A 20198-nucleotide genomic window follows, 5' to 3' on the forward strand; every position below is an offset into this window, starting at 1 on the left:
ATTAATATACAGTATCATTTAAAGGGCCATGAGCAGAAAACATGTAAAGACTTTTACGTAAACATGATTTTCGCGACCCTCATTGTTCCAGTATAAGCGGTAGATCAGTAGATGATGGCTGGATAAATAGGATTTTCAATGCTGGTCATGCAATTTAGCATTTTATTATTAAGGTATAGGGAAATAGATAAATGAATTGAGTACCACCACTGCCCTCTTGCTTTTACACTTCCCTTCTTTATGTCTGTATATCTTTCCTTCTTTAATATAAAGTTATAATCACAACCAACCTCTTAGTATCATTGAAAGTAGGTGACAAGGCCGTAAGCGAGAACAGTGTTAACAGGAAGTCACACTTACTGTACCTATCTATCTTTCCATCTGTCACATGCACATGCAGCACGGTGCAGTCTGAAGACAACCAGGATCTGTGTGTGTGTTTACATATGGTTTCTCTAATTCTGCGTTTCTTGAACCATCATCTTCATGTTATCAACAATTCATGCAGCACTGTTTGTTATAGCTTATTTATTAATTTAGGATTTCTAAACATATTTAAAGCTGTAAGTAAAAAAGATCTTTTTAGCCCTTTCAAGTGATCTCTTGTCATATATTGCACAGAGTTTAAGCTCTGTGTCCATCAAACACCAGCTGTGACTGAACAAGTTCAAACACGAAGAGAAGGAAACTGCAGCCACATGTGGTTGAGCTACCTCCTCATTTGTTCTATCAGCCTTATTCACTCTTTTTTTCCTTTCACAGTCTTTGCTTTGCTTGTCACACACTCTCCAGTTCCAATGTGTTTCTGTTAGTATCTGTCAATCTGCCTGAATGACTTTCTGCCTTTCTGCCACATGCATCCTGTGTCTCTTTTAGTCATTGTGCTTTCATTATGTTGTGGTCATACACACACTTTCTTGTATTTACAGACATTTATTCACACACGCACAGCCTCTCTGGCTTACAACAGGGCCCTAGACACTTATAAAAGCCAAAATCATATGAGTATTTAAAAATCACAAAACTTCAGCATTTATTTAATTATTTTAAATTTGTCAGAATACTTGATTTTTTTCTACAGGTATAAACTTCCCTAGAAGAGAACCCCTAATCAATAAAATCTATTTAGCTTTTGGCATGAGAGTGTCATGGATCCACTACAGCCCTTAATAAAGGACAGAAAGGTGTACAATGGAGAACTATGGGGTTCCACTGAATAAAAAAAAAAAGTTAAAATGCTAGCGTACCACTGGTGCACTTTAGCACAATGTCAAAATCTGACAGACAAATGTTATGTATGAGAGCCATTTGCAGGCACAGAAACGGAAAACAACATTTTCATTTTCAGTGGTACTTTACTGTGTGAAGTGTTGAGTAAATGTCTAAAAAGCCAATCATATTGAAAAAACACAGTTCATCTTCCAACAGCCAACTGTGTATAAGAGGGAAGTCTGCTCCCTTCCAGTGTAAACAAACACTACAAAGCAAAGAAGGGCAGGAAGACAAGATGAGAAACAAAAATGGGCAATGAAGGCAGAAAAAAATGTCAATGTTAAACTGAAGGTTAAGTGTATTTTGTCTGCAATGCGAGTGCAACAGTGGACTCAAGTCAGCTTCATTTTTAAATAGCACAAATGATCAATGAAATGAGTTCTTTTTTACGACTGCTCTTTCATTTTATTTGAGTAAAACGAACATTTAACAGAATTAACACATATGAACTTAATGTTCCTCAACATGGGGCATCATGTTAACAATTTAAATGATATCCCCAACGATAAGCACAATGAAACTCTGCTGTGAACACTGACACTGACTTCATTTTTGAAAGGGATTTCCACTTGACTGCAAACCACAGGTGATTTCTACTGCATTTGTGTTGCTTCACATCGCAAAGCACCCATTTTAAGATTACATTTAAAAGCATAGCAATCTTCCCAGCAGATATATCAGGTACTTAAAAATTTATAGTATAAAAAAATATTCCAGTATTAAAATGTAATTTCAGTTTGAATGTTAAAAGTGATAACTTGTCAAAAAGTGTTTATGTCAGACTTTTTAAGCCAGTCTAGTTGATTCAGATCGAGGTCTTTACTTGAAGCATTTATATTTTGGTTGATGTTATAAAAGAAATGCAAAGCTCCATGTTACTATAGCCTCAAATTTACACAGACAGAGACCTGAATCGCTCCCACCTCCATCTTCCAGCGGCTGAGCCATTCTTCTCTCTGCCTCCTGCTGATGTAGTATGGATCTCCAGCCTGGAAAGTCACTCTGGGGACTGGCCTCCTCCGCAGCCTCCCAGTCTCACCCTGCACACACACACACATACACACATACACACACACACAATGTTTGTTATACGCTCACTAGCTCACTATACTCTTAAATCTTCTTGTACTACTGTATGAGAGTTGTTAGCTTCATTTTTTGGATATAATGTCTCACCTCTCTAGGGGAGTCGCAGTTTCTGTCATCTGGCTCATCTATTGGAGAAGAAAAGTTAAAAATGACACATTTATACGTATTAAAAAAAGGTTTAATGAGGAGGTAAAGTCATGGTTTTCAGCACTTTGCTGTTCCATATATATTTAATGTTTAATGTCTAAATGAAGGTAGCAATTTTTCAGGTAAACTAGTGCACTTAAAGACCCATGGGTTAAACAGCTAAAATGTTCCAACATTTTATTTGTAGTACGTATGAGTGAAGTCATATTATTTGAAATTATACGACTGTGTTAAATCTATACCCTTATTCCTCTCGGTTTGCTCCAGTTTCCGACGCCCGCGCTTCTTGCGAGGGGAAGAGGAAGGTTCTGGTTCCTCAGGCGGAGTTGGGGGGGCGTTTGCACAGGGGTCAGAGGTCGCCATCTCCTGGGAAACAGACGGAGTAAACTCTAGGTCTGAGAAAACCACTGCTTGCACTTATCTAGATCCATCAAAGAACTCCCCAAACACAATAAACACACACACACACACATACACACATAAAATCAAACAGCTACTGCAATACAAGCACATACCTATTAGTCTGCTCTTGTTAATACAACACAGAACAGACACATCTAGCAGTGTGTGTGCGCGCTGGATCAGTGTAATGAACACTCACAGCTCCCATTAACACACAAAGACACACACACTTATCAGAGAAGGGGAGTACTGATGATTAATAGCACATACTGTATGGGGGAAACTGTTAAATGTTGCCAACCCCTCATAAAACTAGGTCAAAATTATGTATAACGTAAAATTAAAAAAAATATTCAAAAACTAGTTTTTATATTTCATACATTCCATGTAATTAAAATATTGATGTTACACAACCTCCAGTGTATAGTTCTTTAATTCAGTGCCTTATTCATTAGCTCATTAGCATTAATGATGCTAAACTCTGATCATGTGTCTGCTTTAAAAAGGCCAGCAGGGGTTTTTATGTGTGTATATTGCTAACAGATTTTATAGATGGGTTGTTAAAAATGTAGCAAAGGGATGAATGTCAAGCTCAAAGGCTATGCTAACACTAGCTAGCACTAACAAGCCCACAAAGGTTGTAATGAGCAGGTGAGAAGGCCTGTAAAAGACAAGGAACACAAAAAATGACTTAAAGGGCCTCGGGACAGGCTGAACTATATGAGGGCACACTTAACACTGGGTCCTCAAACAGAAACAAGCTTTTTTATATATAGGTGGATTTTACTGCCCAGAACATCCCAGACAAAATGGTTAAGCTTCAAAAATAAATCAGCATCGTTTGTAGCTGCAGTTTTATATCTACAATGTGGATATACTGAACACGGGTTACTGAAATCTCAGATTGACAGCCCTGCATGAGCCTATTACATTTTCCAGTTTTTAAGTTGAATGTTAAATGTATGAATTCCTGCACTTCAGGAACCTTGGCACTTTAATGCATCAGTTGTCATATGGATGCTGCTATGTCTGGAAAAAAGGGTTTTCTGTGGCAGAAACTCAGAACCCAAGATAAATTTTCCATCTGGGCAATAAAGTATATATTTATCCTGACACGATCACAGGCTTGATTACAGAGCTGGCAGCAGATATTACTTTGATAATTCATAAAGGTTTCACCCAAAAATATGCTACTAATAAGCGTAATAACTGTGTATCATTTTTAAATGTTATAATTAAACCATTGGCAGAGAGGATGCTTATGTAAGAAATGACAGAACATTAGAAAATCAGCTAATAAAATTAAATTGATCTGACTGGACTTATTTGTAGGAAATGGAAAAAACAAAACATGTCAAAACTAAACAAACCAAAGCAATCGGCAAAAGTCAACCACTTAAGTCAAGTGGTTGAACTCAGAGCAAGACTTGCTAAATTAAATGTGGTTACAAAAACATAAATTATGGACACTTAATTACTGCAATGCATTAGCTCACATCAGTTATAAAACTGTGTGCACAAAACAATGAAACACATGGTATGGTTGCGCAAGCAATATCATCACGTGCCCTTGATGTAAACATATGATCTTAAAATGTATTGGTCTAAGCCCAAAATGACATTAAAGCTGCATTAAACATTTTTTAACAATAAGGAGGCAAAAAACAGATACTATATCAGTTCCTACAACTAACTGTAAAGCAAACAACTGACTACTTACACATTCAGCAGAAACACAGGAATCTGGGCTTGCAGTCATCTTTTTGGCCACATGTTGAATGCAAATTCAATTCAGCCCTGGTTTGGTCCACAGACTCTTGAGAAAAATATCTGGATGTCTTTGGATTGCTAAATGTTCGACGCTTTTCAGTCACTTCATCTCTCCGCCATTTAGTGCTAAACAGGAAGTGTACATTCGGCCCGTGTGAGCAGCTTGTACACTTCCTTTTGTGAGAGCAGGTGCATTGGTTGGTTTCATTTGGCCCAGTGAATCAAAACTGAACCTGAATGTGGCTGCTGGCTGCCGACTCCAGGGTTGATTCATATTTTTCATTCAGTGTGACTTTCACAAAAAATACTGCTTAATGCAGCTTTAAAGTTGTACTGTGAGACTTGACCTTACTGCCTAAGTATAACCAAACATTGCCACAAACTAGCCCACGGTTCATAAAACTGCAGACATTTTCAGGAAGAGGCTGACTACCTCCAACAGTAGTCTTAATTAGTGGTAAACACACAAACCCAGAAATTATATCCTATATGTAAATTGGTGGTTTTCAAACAACTCCTTGGTGACCTGAGCTTCCTCTTATCTCAGTGTCTAACCTTTAATGACAAACAGTGTGGAAAGTACCTACGTTTACAGCTAAAACACTCTAACCTGAGCTGCGTCTTGTCAATATTCTGTAGTAATCCAAAGAAGGGCATTTTTTAGGTTGGATGAAATTTTGATGATACCCGGGGGGGAGGCTGAGCAGAGAACAGGATGTAGCAAACAATAAAACAATAGTGCACTGAAATAATAAAATAAGAAAGCCTCATATAGTGAATAAATGCACGATGGTTGTGTCTTCATTTATAGATATACACTATAAATGAAGTAATTAAAATGTATTGTGACTTACATTGTAGCATACACAAACACACAAGCAGTGTGTCCAGACCAGTCCAAAAATGTGTGACAGATGGAGGTAACACATATGTGCAGAAATATGTGCACAGTAGGCCTTTTTTAATTCAACTTATTATTAGAAATTCACATCACAGTAGCTGTGAATTTAGTCCAGATTGTGTTTTGGGCATGACATAATTTGGAAAAGCATCCAAACTGAACATGCCTCAGCTTTACATCACAGACTGTCGACAAAAAAAAAAAAAAAAAAAAAACACACAACAAGCCTGTGAGGAACAGTGTTAACTGAAAAATGTTTAACTTTCTCCACATTTAAGCTTAAGATTCCTTATCTGCTGTTATTATACTTAGTTTAACTGCTTCAGTTTTGCTAGCTAACAACTGTTATTACTAGAGATAGCTCCTACAGCCACACTGGCCAAAGGAGCTATAACAAGTGAGAAGCTGTTTTTAAACTATCTAGCAAATTAAGACAAAGCTTAGCACCTTATCTAACAATGGTGTTTGCCTAATGATTGCTACCTCTAATGATTATGATCAACATTAGCTTATTGTTGTAATTAGTTTTGACTTTATTGTTAGTAATATGACTCCCTCTACAAACAACTAAGAGGCACGTTTTTTAACACCACAGAGAACGTTTAAATGACCTAATACAGGACCTTGATACAAGCTAGGTTACTTGAAAGCTAGTTTTAACATAAACACTGTTTCTCTTTTGGCTGAAAAATGTTTTTTATCTGCCAGCTGAAAGTCAAGACACTTTATGTCAAACATCGAACACGCAACCACAAATTTTTCATAATCTCTTTGCGACCTTAGTGGTTTGGGTGCAAAACGGTAACGCCAAAAGAAATCAGACTAAGCTGCATATGTGCCTACAACAAATCAGAAGCTCTGGTTACTAAATCATGCTTTGCCTAAGCTAAGACCTTGACAGTTAGAATAATTATAGTTCAGCCTTTGCCTGAATAAAATCTAGTGTGCATGAAAAGTTTCAGTATTTATTCTACTTGACATCACAGCTCACTGTGGCTGTGAGGGGATTTACGTGTAAAAGCATGGCATAGATTTTGGGAACACTGCCAGTATAACTGTACTTCAAACTACTCCAGTGTTTAAGCAGAAGCCACAAGCGCAACACACACATGCCTAAAAACCCACCAGCTGCTCCACATATGGTTGCAGGGGCAGAAAAAGAGAGAAACGGAGGAGAAAGGAGGGAAGAAAAGGAAGAGGCTGATACTTATCTTAAGTTTTAAAGTGAGCAGCAAAGAAAGACTAAAGAGTAGCCAGAAATAATATGACCAGTGAGCATGAACGAAAAAAGAGCAAAGATGGAGAATCGAAAAAGTGAAGAGCCATGATATTAATTTAATTATCCATAAAATAATAATGGTTATTATAGTGATCTGGGTGTACAAGTAAGTGCAATTGTGTGTACTTCTGTGAGAGGTAAATGTGTGAGTGAAGGAGGGAAGTAAAAGAGACAGGGAAGACAAAGTGAGGATGTCTCTCTCTGGATAACCCCCACTCTGTGTGTGTGTGTGTTTGAATGAGTAAATGTCTTTCTGTGGTTGTGTGGACAAATTTTAGTTCAAAACATATGATGCAGCTACATCTATTACTACTATACTACTATACATTACTACTGATTCTAGCAATACTATATTTCCTCCTGATAAAATCCTACTGTACTACTGTGACTGACAGCAACATAAAGACCCTTTGTTTCATAAACACATGTATGTGTGATGCATGTGTTTTATCTACAGCTCTGTGAGTGCTTCATGTATGTGTGCGTATGAGAGACAGGACCTATATTAATTCTGCACACCTTGTCAGAGCTCAGACATCAAAGCATGTTCAGACCTGCTCTCCTGCACACACAAATGCACACACACACACACAGATACACATATGCACAAACACACACAGATAACACACACATGCTTGGTATTCCTTTCTGTGGGGGGTTGTTTGATCAGCTATGTTGACTTGCTGATTCTGCCGCAAAGTTCAGTTGGCATAAAGGGACACACACTCTAACTCACACACACACACACACACACACACACACACACACACAAGGTGAGCAATAAGAGCATGAATGGAGAGAGAAATATGGAGGTGAGGAGCTGCCAGAGTCCTGAATTCAGGCTGAGTGAAGAAATATAATGTAAAGGGTCATTTTGGTAATAATGCAGCTCTGTAACAGCACTCACAGGTTATTACTGCTGGCCTAAGGTAAATGGAAGGTTGCCAGTTCAATGCCCCAGTCAGACTAACACAGAGGAAGTAACAAACAAGCACCATTGTCACCTTGTGTAAAAGTATTAATAGTGTAAACAGTATTTAGTCTCCAACAGTGTTAAAAAAATAAAAAGCTACAGCTTAACTGGAAAACATCAGCTAACCCACATTTGCTAATAAACATACATTTTTCCATTAGAAACAGTAGTGTGGTACAAAAGATCAAACTTCTGCTATGCTGTGACTTTACCAAAGTGGTAACTGCTAAAATATGTGGAAAATGTGGGGGGTGGAGCAATGCTGACAAGTGAAAATGATGACAAAGTTAAAAATGATGAGGAAATGAAACTAATATTACATGTTGATGGAGACGATATGCTTGACTGGTTAACTTAGCAATCATCAATGCATACTGAAGGGGAATTCCCATTTGTAGACACACTGATAATAAAAAATGTGTCAAGAAAACACATAAAAGCAGAAGAAGCCATGACAACCTGCTGTGTGCAGGCAAGTGGTCAGTCTCATTCTCTGTCAAACACTCAAATGTGACAATTAATATGTGTCTGCTGACTCACTGACTACATGAAGGTGAAGCAAAGGAGTATAGTGTGTGCATGTTTATTGTGTCTTTTTTAGGTTACACATGGATTTTTTTTGCAGAGGTGCATAGATAATCACTCTGCTATGAATCAAAGCATACAAGGCAGACAACAGGCTATAATTACAGTACTCACAGGAAGCAGCTGTTTGCGTTTCCTGCCAGGACGGCCCACTCTGCGCTTGTTGCGTGGACTCGCTGGCGTCCCCTCCTCTGGACTGTCTTGGTCTGCTCCATTTTCACTCTGACCAATTATAGAGAGGCCACATCAACCACTGAACCAATAAAATGACTGTATCAAGTTATAATTGATTTCAGCAGTGAGACCACATAAAAGCAACAATGACCCAAGGCAGTGTGGTTACGAAGCACTCTGGGGGAACACTGGAAAACAGGATAATATGAATAAATGTTAGCAGAACATTGTTTACAGCAGCAAGGAACCAGGTTATCTGCAGCCAAGTTTCACACTTTTTGCAGACTTTTCACTAAATAAAATATTGAAATGAAAATCAATTTTAAAACTAACGTCTCAGAAAACTAAGATCTTAAAACTAAGTCTATTTCTAATTGAAGAAAGCATTTTTCAAAGTATAAATGGGCAAAAAATGAAAAAGAAAACCAGTAAATTAAATGACATGAAATGCAGCTGAGTGTAGTAAAACAGGTGGATGTATTTCGTACTACTAGACCTGCTCTAGATTGATCTAAATGTGGATACAATATATAGAACATCTATTTAAGACATTACATTTAGAGCATTCATTTCAGGCCTTTTATAAGCTATGGAAACCTTGATAACATAATGCCTTTTTGCACTGCGTTAAATGAACGCCTTGTATGAAGCTATAAAACTAAATAAGATAATCTGAGTGGGTCCAAAAAGCTTCTTGTGCTCTGCTCACAGCAAAGACAAAGTGGTATGGTAGAGCAGTGTTGCAGATCAGCAGTGGTGTAATTTTACAGTGATATATATAAATAAAAATAGCCTGCTGCACCTGTGTTTCCCCTACATAGTAAGTGTCTTTGGTCCAAAATAAAAAACCTATGAGAGTCTTCTAACCAGAAGGATTTCCTGATGAGATCGCAGTATGCTGGGATACCATTTGTCTGCAAATTCTTTCTTTATTCACATTTGTTACATCGTGTTAAACCAAAGGCCCGTTTTACGACGCTTTTAATGTTTGGGTTGTTGAGAGTTTGATGGTTTAGAGTCATTTTTGCCTTTTTCATGTGGAGTGGGGTCATGAATTTAGCGACTTCAATCAAATAAAATCCCAAATTCACAGTGGAGTCATGCCTTCACTGCAGACTTGTGACTTAGAACCATCTGATACTCTCCCAAGGATCAAACATTTTAAATCGTGTCATAAAAACATGTGCAGCAAATTATTCTCAAACACCGTGAATCTGACACCATGTCAGATTATTATAAAAAGTCTCTTTGAAAGTAGATATGCTCAGATCTTCTCAGACTTAATGGGTATGGGTCAAATCTGCACAATAGCTGGTCAGTTCTTCCAACCTTAAAAATAAAATTTGGTGAAACTTGTAAAAAGATTTACTTTAAACACAAGAATTAGAACTGGCCTTTATGTGGAACATTGACCTTGTCCCACCACTGGGCATGTTGGTTTAATGTCATAATGTGAAATAATAAATGCATGCAAAAAGAGGTAGTGACTTGGGGAAGGATATGCCCAAGTGATGTGAACCACAATAGCAAATATGGACTCTTTTACAATCAGTCTATTTCCCAGAGCTGTAAAACCACTCCCACACAATTGTAATCTGTGCATAGATGCTCAGAGATAATTAATCATCAGTAATCATTGGAGCTTCCAACCAAAGTTGCACGGCACGTTTAGTTTTACATTGGCTCTGGGCAAGGTTTCACTTACTGGGGGTCTCGGGTCTGTGCAGAATTTTTGTTGGACCCCAGAGGACACGTAAAATAGCCAAATAAAATATGCAACACCTGCTGCATCTTTAGACCAGCACTCAGAAATTTCAGCGTGGCTTCATCATGTGAAATATTATGCATGATACTTCAGGAATATTTTAGTGTTTTCACCTGGAGGCAGGAATTGGCCATCTGTGGGGATTTTCATTTCATTAAATAAATATTTTCTTTACAAGGAAGAAACAGACTTTTGCATTGCTAAAGTGAACTACATAGTTTTAAATGTAGTGGATACAAGCAATATTTTGATATTTATAATAAGATTTTGCCCAACTAGTTAAAAGTTTGGTTAAAATAACAGTGGAAAACATATGGAGGGTAAAAACAAATGAGAGGTACCAACAAATTGTGAGTCTTAACCACATTCTCGCTTCATTGGGGTCCCAGTCATTTCATGTGGATCTATTGCATTTAGACTCACATAGAGTTGATGTCTCATACCCAGAGGCCCATCTTTTTTCACAATAGCATTTCTGTATGGATTCTGCATCTTTTTCCCGTGCCCCTGTGGGGTTTCTCTGAGTATTCCAGCTTCCTCCACAGTCAAAAGACATGCAGTTTGTAGTTCATTGGCGACTGGTATGAATGTGAGTATGAGTGTTTGTCTGTCTCTATGTGTCAGGCCTATAAAAGACTGGGGATCTGTCCAGGGTGTACCCCGCCTCTCGCGCAACGTCAGCTGGGATTAGCTCCAGCCCCCTTCATGACCCTTGATAGGATAGGACTGTACAGATAATGAATGGATGGACTATATCAGTTATGGTGTCACTGTTTGTGTGAACACTCTAAAGCTATGCTGCAACCCCTAAAACTGCACATGTTCTGCATGAACTACTCTCTCTTATTGATATATTTTTCCTTGGCTGCTTTTCCTGCTTTCCTGCACTGTTTTGTTGTTTGTGGATGCACAAAACAGTTTTGTGAAGTTTTGTGTTACATTGTACTCTCTGTTAGTGTTCTGTCTCTTGACGCCCTTTTCTGGCAAAACCACTGCTACCTGCCTCTCTATGCTGCCTGCTGTCAGCCTTGTGTGCCATTAATGTCTTCCTCCCTCTGTTGCGGTGACAGTGGAGTGGTTGCTAAGGTGCAAAAACTGCTTAGCAACTGTCTCCGACGGAGCCTCCGTGCTGACTAAACATTTGATGTCACTTCCCTGACGATCAGTATAGCAACCAGCTAGAACTGGTAATAGCTCTGGTGTGCTGTCCATATGCCTGTGCCACGACGCACACTTTCTGACACACACGTTTTAAAAATACAACTGTACTTAATCAGATACAAAAACAATCAAACAAACAAACAAAAAAAAAAACAGTACAACTAGTTGAAATAAAACCAACAAATGCTAGGAAACCACTAAACAGAGGCCTTTCAGTAATGTGCTAACGCATACAAACACACACTGGGCAATCTGTACATATATCTTTGGTCTATTTCTGTCTCCTGGCAGGTTATTTTAGGCCGCTGCAGTTGCTAAGCAACCAGACTGCAACCCAGGCGGGCAGAGGAGGATCCCATTCGCAGCAGACAGCTTGTCCTCTTTCTTTCTTCCCCATCCCCACATCCTCATTTCTGCGTCTCTTTTCCGTTTTCTTTCCCTTGATCGTGTCTTACATCTCCCCCTCTCCTGTTCCTCTTTTATAATTTGAATCTAATAATAACTACCTAAAAAGGCTGTTAATATAACAAACACTAGACTGAATCTAGCCTCAATACAGATTTAATACATTTAAACATATATCTATTACAGCAGATAACAATTTTATAGAACATAATCTATGTTTACACGTTGACAACCATTCATTTGAACTAGAGGTCTGACAGAAAGAAAATGAACCTGTGGAAAATGTACCTGAACCTGACATGCATACTTAAATCAAGGCCTGACCCACTGGAGACCAGCGTACAGCCTGACCCGACCCAAATACACCTGAGAATAATAAGACCTGCTCCAAAATGTGGTCATCCCAAACAAGCTTGAACACAGGGCCTAGTACACTACCAGTTAATTTGATCAAAGAGCAGCAATATAATGACAATGATCTCAGAATTAATGTAAAAGCATAAAAACTGCCAAGCAAAACATATATGAATCACTGAAAGTCCTATTTCTATCCATCTACCTTCTACTGTCTATACAATTAAATATTCTTAACCAATTTAATATGTGTTATCAAATTCTACTTTAATACTGTAATTCTTGTAGACTACTGATTTTCCTGAAATAAGCTGGGCTTCAGTTAACCCACTAACCTGGTACGTTCTTGTCTCCCTCTCGCCTCAAAACACACTGTTTTCTCAGTTTCTTCTGGTGACTGTGATGTAACATGTAATCAGAGCTGATACAGACAGTACAAAGGACCCAAAGCACCCACACAGATAATGGATACATTGACACACAGTCCAAGATCAGGCAGTAAAATGAGACCCCACCTGACCCTATTAGCCTGAGAAAATTTGGGTCCTTTTAGAGAAACTGGCTAAAACCCTATACTGCTATGCCATCTCATACAATTAACTGCATAAAGACTACTAATTTGTGGACTTGGAGAAGGATCAGGAAGGCAGAGTGTCTATGTTGCCATTTAGAACAAGTCTAAATGGTTTGGCCTTTAAATTTGGCTCAATGAAGGGTAAGAGCTAGTTGTATGTAAGAGCAGTCTTTGTAGTTGGGATAAAACAATGTGGTGCACATGATCAATATGTTGTCTTCCAACTTTCTTTGTAGTTTGTAAAATATACTGGAGGTAGCATAAATGTTGGCACTTGGCAGCCAAGGAAAGATGAACAAAGTTTGGTGCACTCAGAGAAGTATTGCTTACAATAGAATCAATTTTCAAGTTACTAGAAAATATAAAAATCCAGGGGTTAACATAAGAGTCAATAAAGTTTTGATCATGTGTTGATACATGATACATAAATACTGTACATATACATTGTATTTAAATGTTGTCTTTGAATCTACACACTGACAAACCTAAATTTGAGCTTTTCACAGGTTTGCAACAGGTGACTTACAACTACATCATCATCAAAGAATTATTTATCTTTATATATATATATTTTTTAAATTAGTATTTGTGTCTTTTGGTTCATTCACAAAATTCAACTAAATAGTTGCATAAGGCAAAAGCAAACAGAAGAAGAAACAAAAAGCCTAACCCCATTTTTACCCTTATTTGAGCCCCCAGAAGTGTCTTCCACATCTGAACAGCAGTTTCTGTCATGTAAAGTGGAACCAGTCAAACCTCCCCCATCTTCTTTCCTATCTCCTACAGTGACTGCCATCTTTTCCCAAGCTCTGTGACTCACTCTGATTTCTTTCTTGGCGTTTCTTGACTCAGAGAGAGAGAGTTAAGTCTCTGAAGTTAGAAAAGCACAACAAACTCTAAATGGGGGAACTCTGTACTTGCTGGCTTATTGCCATTGTGTGAATGTGGATGTAAAGTGAGTAAGGTGACTCTTTCTAAAGTGGGACTACAGAATGAACTTCAAACCTGTCACAGATTTACGAGGCCTACCCTGGGCTCTGGGGACGCAAATGAAAGAAGCCATTTTTCACTATGTGTATGTCTGACTGTGTGGTAATGTGTCTGTTTTGTGTGACCATGCTCATTTGTGTAAAAAAAGGACTGTTTGTTGTGAATGTGTGGAATGCAGAAAGGCAGTAGTAAATGTAAATAAATAACTAAGTTTAATTATTACAGGCACACACAGTCTGACTTGCCAGATTTTCTGTGTGTTGGCTAAAAAAAGCTCTCAACTGCATGCTCAGAAGCCAAAGTAGTAGTAGTAATGATAGCTGTAGTAAAAGTGGTAGTTGCTGAAATAATATCTGTGGCTGCAAAAATATCAGTCGTAGCATTTCAGTGTGTATAATAATAGAAGCAGCAATATTAACAGCAATAGTAGCAGCAGTAGAAGTAGGAGCAGTGCTGGTACAGTAAGACTAACAGATGGAAAACTAAATCTATATATTCAAATATTATATAATATTCTAGTACAAGTACTTGAACATTACTTACTTATTTCCAATTTATAGGTTTTTCCTACTCTGGGAAATTTTGTATATTTTTTCAAAGTTACTAGTACTCAACGGTATCGTGAGCTCCATATTGGTCATAATATAAATGACTCCGTAGCATTAATTAGTTTGTCCCACCTGCAATTGCTGTAAAACACTGAAACATTATTTATATTTTAATTCATCAGCAATGGAGCAATTATCAAAATGAGCACTGGAATAAATACAAATGCTTTGAGGGTTTCAATATATTCACTTAATACACAGATACACATTTGAAAGGAGGAGCTGTAAGAAAAAACAGTATTATATATGCACACAATATATACAGTTGATATATAGTCATAATAGTCATTTTAACCTCACCTTTTGATCTAATAACTGTCTTAAATTTACTATTTGTTTTCAGAAAAATCCTGTCTGCATTTTCTTGCATCAATTCTTTTTATCTGCATCAGTACTATGTAGTATTTTTATATACATTCATGCCCTGACATATAGTAGATACTCAATTACTTATTAACAAGTCATATGTGTCATGCATTTAATATTTTTACTCTCCATTTCATGAACTCTTTAGTTTTGGCATACTTATGACCCCATAACTGCAGGACTTTTAAGTTGAATTATTAATAATTATTAGCAGTAGAGCTAACTGAAATCATTTAGGCTTTTACAGAAAAAAGGAAAACTATTATAGCAACACTGTCTTTCTCACCACGTCATTGGAGGTGTCGTTCTCTGGTGTCTGCGGTGGTTCGGTGGCAGCAGGACTGTTCGATGGCATGGCAGGGAGCAGTTCAGTGAAACCAAGTACAGAAAGTAAAAAATGGAGCAAATCAAAACATGGGAAAGGCCCTCAGAAACAGCAGGTGCAGCTTCATTCAGTCTGTCTGTTGGTCGGTTGGACGATCACTCACTCACTCAGTCCTCCCCCTCTCCTGGATGAAAACAGAGCAAACACACAGCGTGATAAGAATTGATATAACTTAAGAGGAAGTTTGTCAAGTTTGAGTAAGATATTATTCACAGTGTGAGGCTGACATTTTACTATCCCTGTTTTTTCTCTTCCTCAGTCTATCCACCTCTTGCTCACCCGTATACACACACACACACACACACACACACACACACACACACACACACACACACAAAAACATACAGCCCTGAGGTCAAGGCTGCATAACAGATGTGTGTAGACGGGGATTCCTGTACATGTAGAGCAGAAAATATTCAATTTCAGCACAGTAATATACTAACATATACACAAATGCAGGTGTCCCTTAAAGAGTGTGATAGAATCAGGGTAACATTCAACATTCAAGGTTGTCACACTGTGACTGATGTGGCCAGATAACGCTGCCTGCACTGGCTGGCTACAGAGGTTTGCTTGGGTGTTTTTCACTACTTTTTAGCTTTTAAAAGACTTTATATAAAATTGATACGTTGTGAAAATAATCAGCGGATTAATAAATTAGGAAATCATAATTACTTGTAGCCAAATGCCCCCCCCCCCACGACAAAGAATGTCGTCCAACATTCAGTCTCTTCCAGCTCAGTTTCTGGTTTACACTCACTAATTTCAGAGGGAAAAATCCGCCTTTTTGGCTGATAAATGCTCCATTATGTTCACCAGCTAGTCTCTAACTGCCTCCGTGTTGTTTAGTGCAGGGAAGGTAGAGTACAGGACTATAATGGCATTTTTTTTTTCTAAAAACAGGTGCTTGCTACAGACAAAAATAAGTGAGTGACTCAAAACAGTGAAGTTGTAGGCTTAATGTCAACATGTCATGTATTACCACATAATGTATTTCCACAATTTTTATTAAGGCTGTTTAAGAAAGGCAAACAAGGTTACCTGAGTGCAAAAACTTACTCATATGACTCATCTTGGTTTGAAGTCAATTTAATGAGCGTTACTATCTGGTAATGCAGCATCAAGCAGAAATGTGGCTGTCCAGGGCTGGATTAAGCTGCTTGGAGACCCTGGGGCAAAATTCAGCTGTGGGGCTCTGTTGAGACCAGTACCGCCCATTCTCTTGGCATTGTCTAAGTATCATGTTACCTCTAAGTACCCATTATATACAGAAGAAACTGCAGACTACTCATGGTAGTTTCATTATATTTTACCTACAGACCAAGAAATAAACCACCACCCCTACTGTTGAATACTGTCCTTCCACGTTTACTATTTGTCACCAACTCTGAAAATGCACCATGTAAGCACAACATCAGCACCACCACAGCATGAAACCTGCCCCAAGGTTCTTAGGATTTCAGTGTCCTTTGGTGGCATATATTCCCAAACAAATTACCATAAACTAATGGCCACACAGTGATAGCAATTCATAATTTAATACAGCTCAAACACTGATTTCAATGAAAGGTTAAACCATTGACCAAATATTTGTTTTATAAAATTTTATTGAATGTTCCTGATGTTTCTTCCATTTTTCCCCATTAAGTTTTTTTAGACTTTTGATGTTGGACTCTGCATGTAAACTAACATTTTTCCATGGCCATAGCCAAGATGCACATTAACATACAAATTACACCATACATAATGGCATTAGTAAAAGTAGTCTCTATTTTGCTTATTTCCTTCAGCAAGAGCATGTCTTGCATAAAGTCTGTTCCTGTAGATTCAAGTCTGTTTTTCAGTCAGAATAAGTGATTTGGATTCAGTTTCAGTGTGACTACAGCCAATGTGTCTGGATTTACTCAAGGTATAGTGGTGTGAAAAAGTGTTGCCCCACTTCCTGATTTCTTATTTTTTTGCATGTTTGTCACACTTTGTTTCAGATCATCAAACAAATTTAAATATTAGTCAAAGATAACACAAGTAAACACATCATGCAGTTTTTAAATGAAGGTTTTTATTATTAAGGGGAAACAGAATCCAAGACTACATGGCCCTGTGTGAAAAAGTGTTTGCCCCCTAAACCTAATAACTGGTTGGGCCACCCTTAGCAGCAACAACTGCAATCAAGCATTTGTGATAACTTGCAGTGAGTCTGTTACAGCGCTGTGGAGGAATTTTGGCTCACTCATCTTTGCGGAATCGTTGTAATTCAGCCACATTGGAAGGTTTTCGAGCATGAACCACCTTTTTAAGGTCATGCCACAGCATCTCAATCGGATTCAGGTCAGGACTTTGACTAGGCCACTCCAAAGTCTTCATTTTGTTTTTCTTCAGCCATTCAGAGGTGGACTTGCTGGTGTGTTTTGGATCATTGTCCTGCTGCAGAACCCAAGTTCGATGGAGCTTGAGGTCACGAACAGATGGCCAGACAATCTCCTTCAGGATTTTTTGGTAGACAGCAGAATTCATGGTTCGATTTATCACGGCAAGTCTTCCAGGTCCTGAAGCAGCAAAACAGCCCCAGACCATCACACTACCACCACCATATTTTACTGTTGGTATGATGTTCTTTTTCTGAAATGCGGTGTTACTTTTACGCCAGACGTAATGGGACACACACCTTCCAAAAAGTTCAACTTTTGTCTCATCCACAGAGTATTTTCCCAAAAGTCGTGGGGATCATCAACATGTTTTCTGGCAAAACTGAGACGAGCTTTTATGTTCTTTTTGCTCAGCAGCGGTTTTCGTCTTGGAACTCTGCCATTCAGACCATTTTTGCCCAGTCTCTTTCTTATTGTGGAGTCATGAACAATGACCTTAACCTTAACTGAGGCAAGTGAGGCCTGCAGTTCTTTGGATGTTGTGGGGTCTTTTGTGACCTCTTGGATGTTGCTGCACTCTTTGGGTAATTTGTTTTTGGGCAATTCCACTCCCGGGAAGGATCTCAGCATGATGTCTAGCTTTTGAGGATATTTTGGTCTACTTCACTTTGTCAGGCAGGTCCTATTTAAGTGATTTCTTGATTGCGAACAGGTGTGGCTAGAGGAATTGAACTCAGGTGTGATAAACCACAGTTAAGTTATGTTTTAACAGGGGGGCATACACTTTTTCACACAGGGCCATGTAGTTTTGGATTTTGTTTTCCCTTAATAATAAAAACCTTCATTTTAAAACTGCATGATGTGTTTACTTGTGTTATCTTTGACTAATATTTAAATTTGTTTGATGATCTGAAACATTAAAGCATGACAAACATGCAAAAAAATAAGAAATCAGGAAGGGGGCCAACACTTTTTCACACCACTGTATATTGTACAGTGTGTCACTCCCCATGCTGTGGACTTACATCACCTACTGTAAAACCAACAGGCAGCCAGTCAGGGTTACCAGCGGAAAGACAAGGGTGGAAACTTTGCAGAAATGGGTGTACAGTATCCAGCCCACCACCCCCAGGGGTTCAGTGTTTATGCCTCAAGCTCTAAGCCAACCAGCTTCTCCAAGTTCTGTGTTTTTAGGACATACACACACCTCACAATCCTATAGCAAATCTATATACACTGATTTAAATTGTTCCAGCCCTCATGCCAGCAGTGGTTTAAATTAGACCATAGTCAAAGGCCCAAGAAGACGCCTTCACTGGTGGGAGGAGAAATGTTGCGCAGAGAAAAAGCTTCAGAGGTGTGTCAAGGTAGTGAGAGTCAGACATTGAGAGGACAGGGAAGGAGGTCATCAGTCTTCAGAATAAAAGCCTCCAATCTTTCAAATGAAGCATATATTTTCTTTATCATCTTATTTATTTGAATTGAGTTCCTCTGCATCTTCTTCTTAACTTGTTTGTGATGCGGTAAGATGTGACATTTTTCCCCTACTGATTAATTACGTCTTATTAACTATAACCATAACCAGAATCTTAGAAATAAAGAGGTCATCTGAGGTCACAAGTCCTAATCCCACCAATGCATGGCCCTTGTCTCTAGATTTTGACCAAATACAATTAGGTTTCTAAAATGTTGTTGTGAATATGGATTTCTCATAATTTATTTATTCAGCTATATTTATTGATAGTGTTAAAAAGTTTCTTTTGAAGCCTTTGGCATACACGCATTATTTATTGCTGAACAGAATTGTATTAATTGGTTGTAAAAATAATGGTATCACCCATCATGGGTCAATTGTACATATTACACTCAGAAGACAGGCTCACTGGTAGCTACGGCACTGGCACTTATGACAACCACACTAAATGAACTCAAAAACTAGTAGTCACAGCACATTACAACTGAAATTATTGGTTAGTTAATTGATTGGCTGACTGACAAATAATTAAAACAGATCTATTAGTCATTTGATAAAACATAACTTTACAACAAATTATCAGAGTATAAACTAAAAATATGCCAAGGCCTTAAAAAGTACATTTTGACAAGTTCCTATAAATGACATGAGACAAGATGGAGAATATTAGAACTATTGCTGTTGCAGTACTTCAGTGGTCTCTATTTCTACCAAATTTGAGTTAATGAACTTAAGTAAAACCCAAATATATGATGATATGGACAAAACTGGGGCTTTTGGGGGCATCTGGCCAGTTCCCCACTGCACAGGGAATTGTGATGACTGTCACCATTTGTTAAATAAATAAAAAAATTCAATAACAATATTTTGTTGCAATTAAAGGATTCGGGAAGACAAGCTAAAGGTTTTTATTGATCAGGAAATACCATACATAAACGATCAGATCTGTTAACTTGTGTATATCGTTTCTCCGTGAGACTTTTATTTTTAAAGTCTAAGCAGGAAGTGTCGCAGTGTTTTCCGCTGGCTTACCGGAGCTCGGCTTTATGACAATTAATATTGGGAGCGACCTCACGCGGCCTTTACCGGACGGCCTCTCATAAACGGTGTATAATCCCGGCGGGGGTGTGCTTGGGGAGGGCGGCCGGTGAGAGACAC

General features: G+C 38.3%; 1 protein-coding gene across 8 annotated transcripts in view; it reads right to left on the reverse strand.

Moving 5' to 3' along the window:
• Positions 1–20198, reverse strand: part of dnmt3aa (DNA (cytosine-5-)-methyltransferase 3 alpha a) — a 47709-nt gene that overhangs the window by 26840 nt on the left and 671 nt on the right. For 3 of the 8 annotated variants that reach the window (XM_026319094.1, XM_026319093.2, XM_026319090.2), the window contains exons 2-6: positions 15102–15324; positions 8533–8640; positions 2751–2874; positions 2449–2486; positions 2181–2312 (exon numbers count right to left, since the gene is read on the reverse strand). In XM_026319094.1, the coding sequence (XP_026174879.1) occupies positions 2181–2312; positions 2449–2486; positions 2751–2874; positions 8533–8640; positions 15102–15170 (471 nt within the window). In that variant the 5' untranslated portion in view covers positions 15171–15324. Of the gene's footprint in view, positions 1–2180; positions 2313–2448; positions 2487–2750; positions 2875–4630; positions 5619–8532; positions 8641–15101; positions 15325–20198 lie in introns of those variants that run through there. The other 5 variants (XM_026319096.2, XM_026319091.2, XM_026319092.1 and 2 more) reach the window with 5 other exon arrangements.

Source organism: Mastacembelus armatus, chromosome 24 (genome assembly GCF_900324485.2).
Source record: "Mastacembelus armatus chromosome 24, fMasArm1.2, whole genome shotgun sequence".
NCBI classification, from domain to species: domain Eukaryota; kingdom Metazoa; phylum Chordata; class Actinopteri; order Synbranchiformes; family Mastacembelidae; genus Mastacembelus; species Mastacembelus armatus.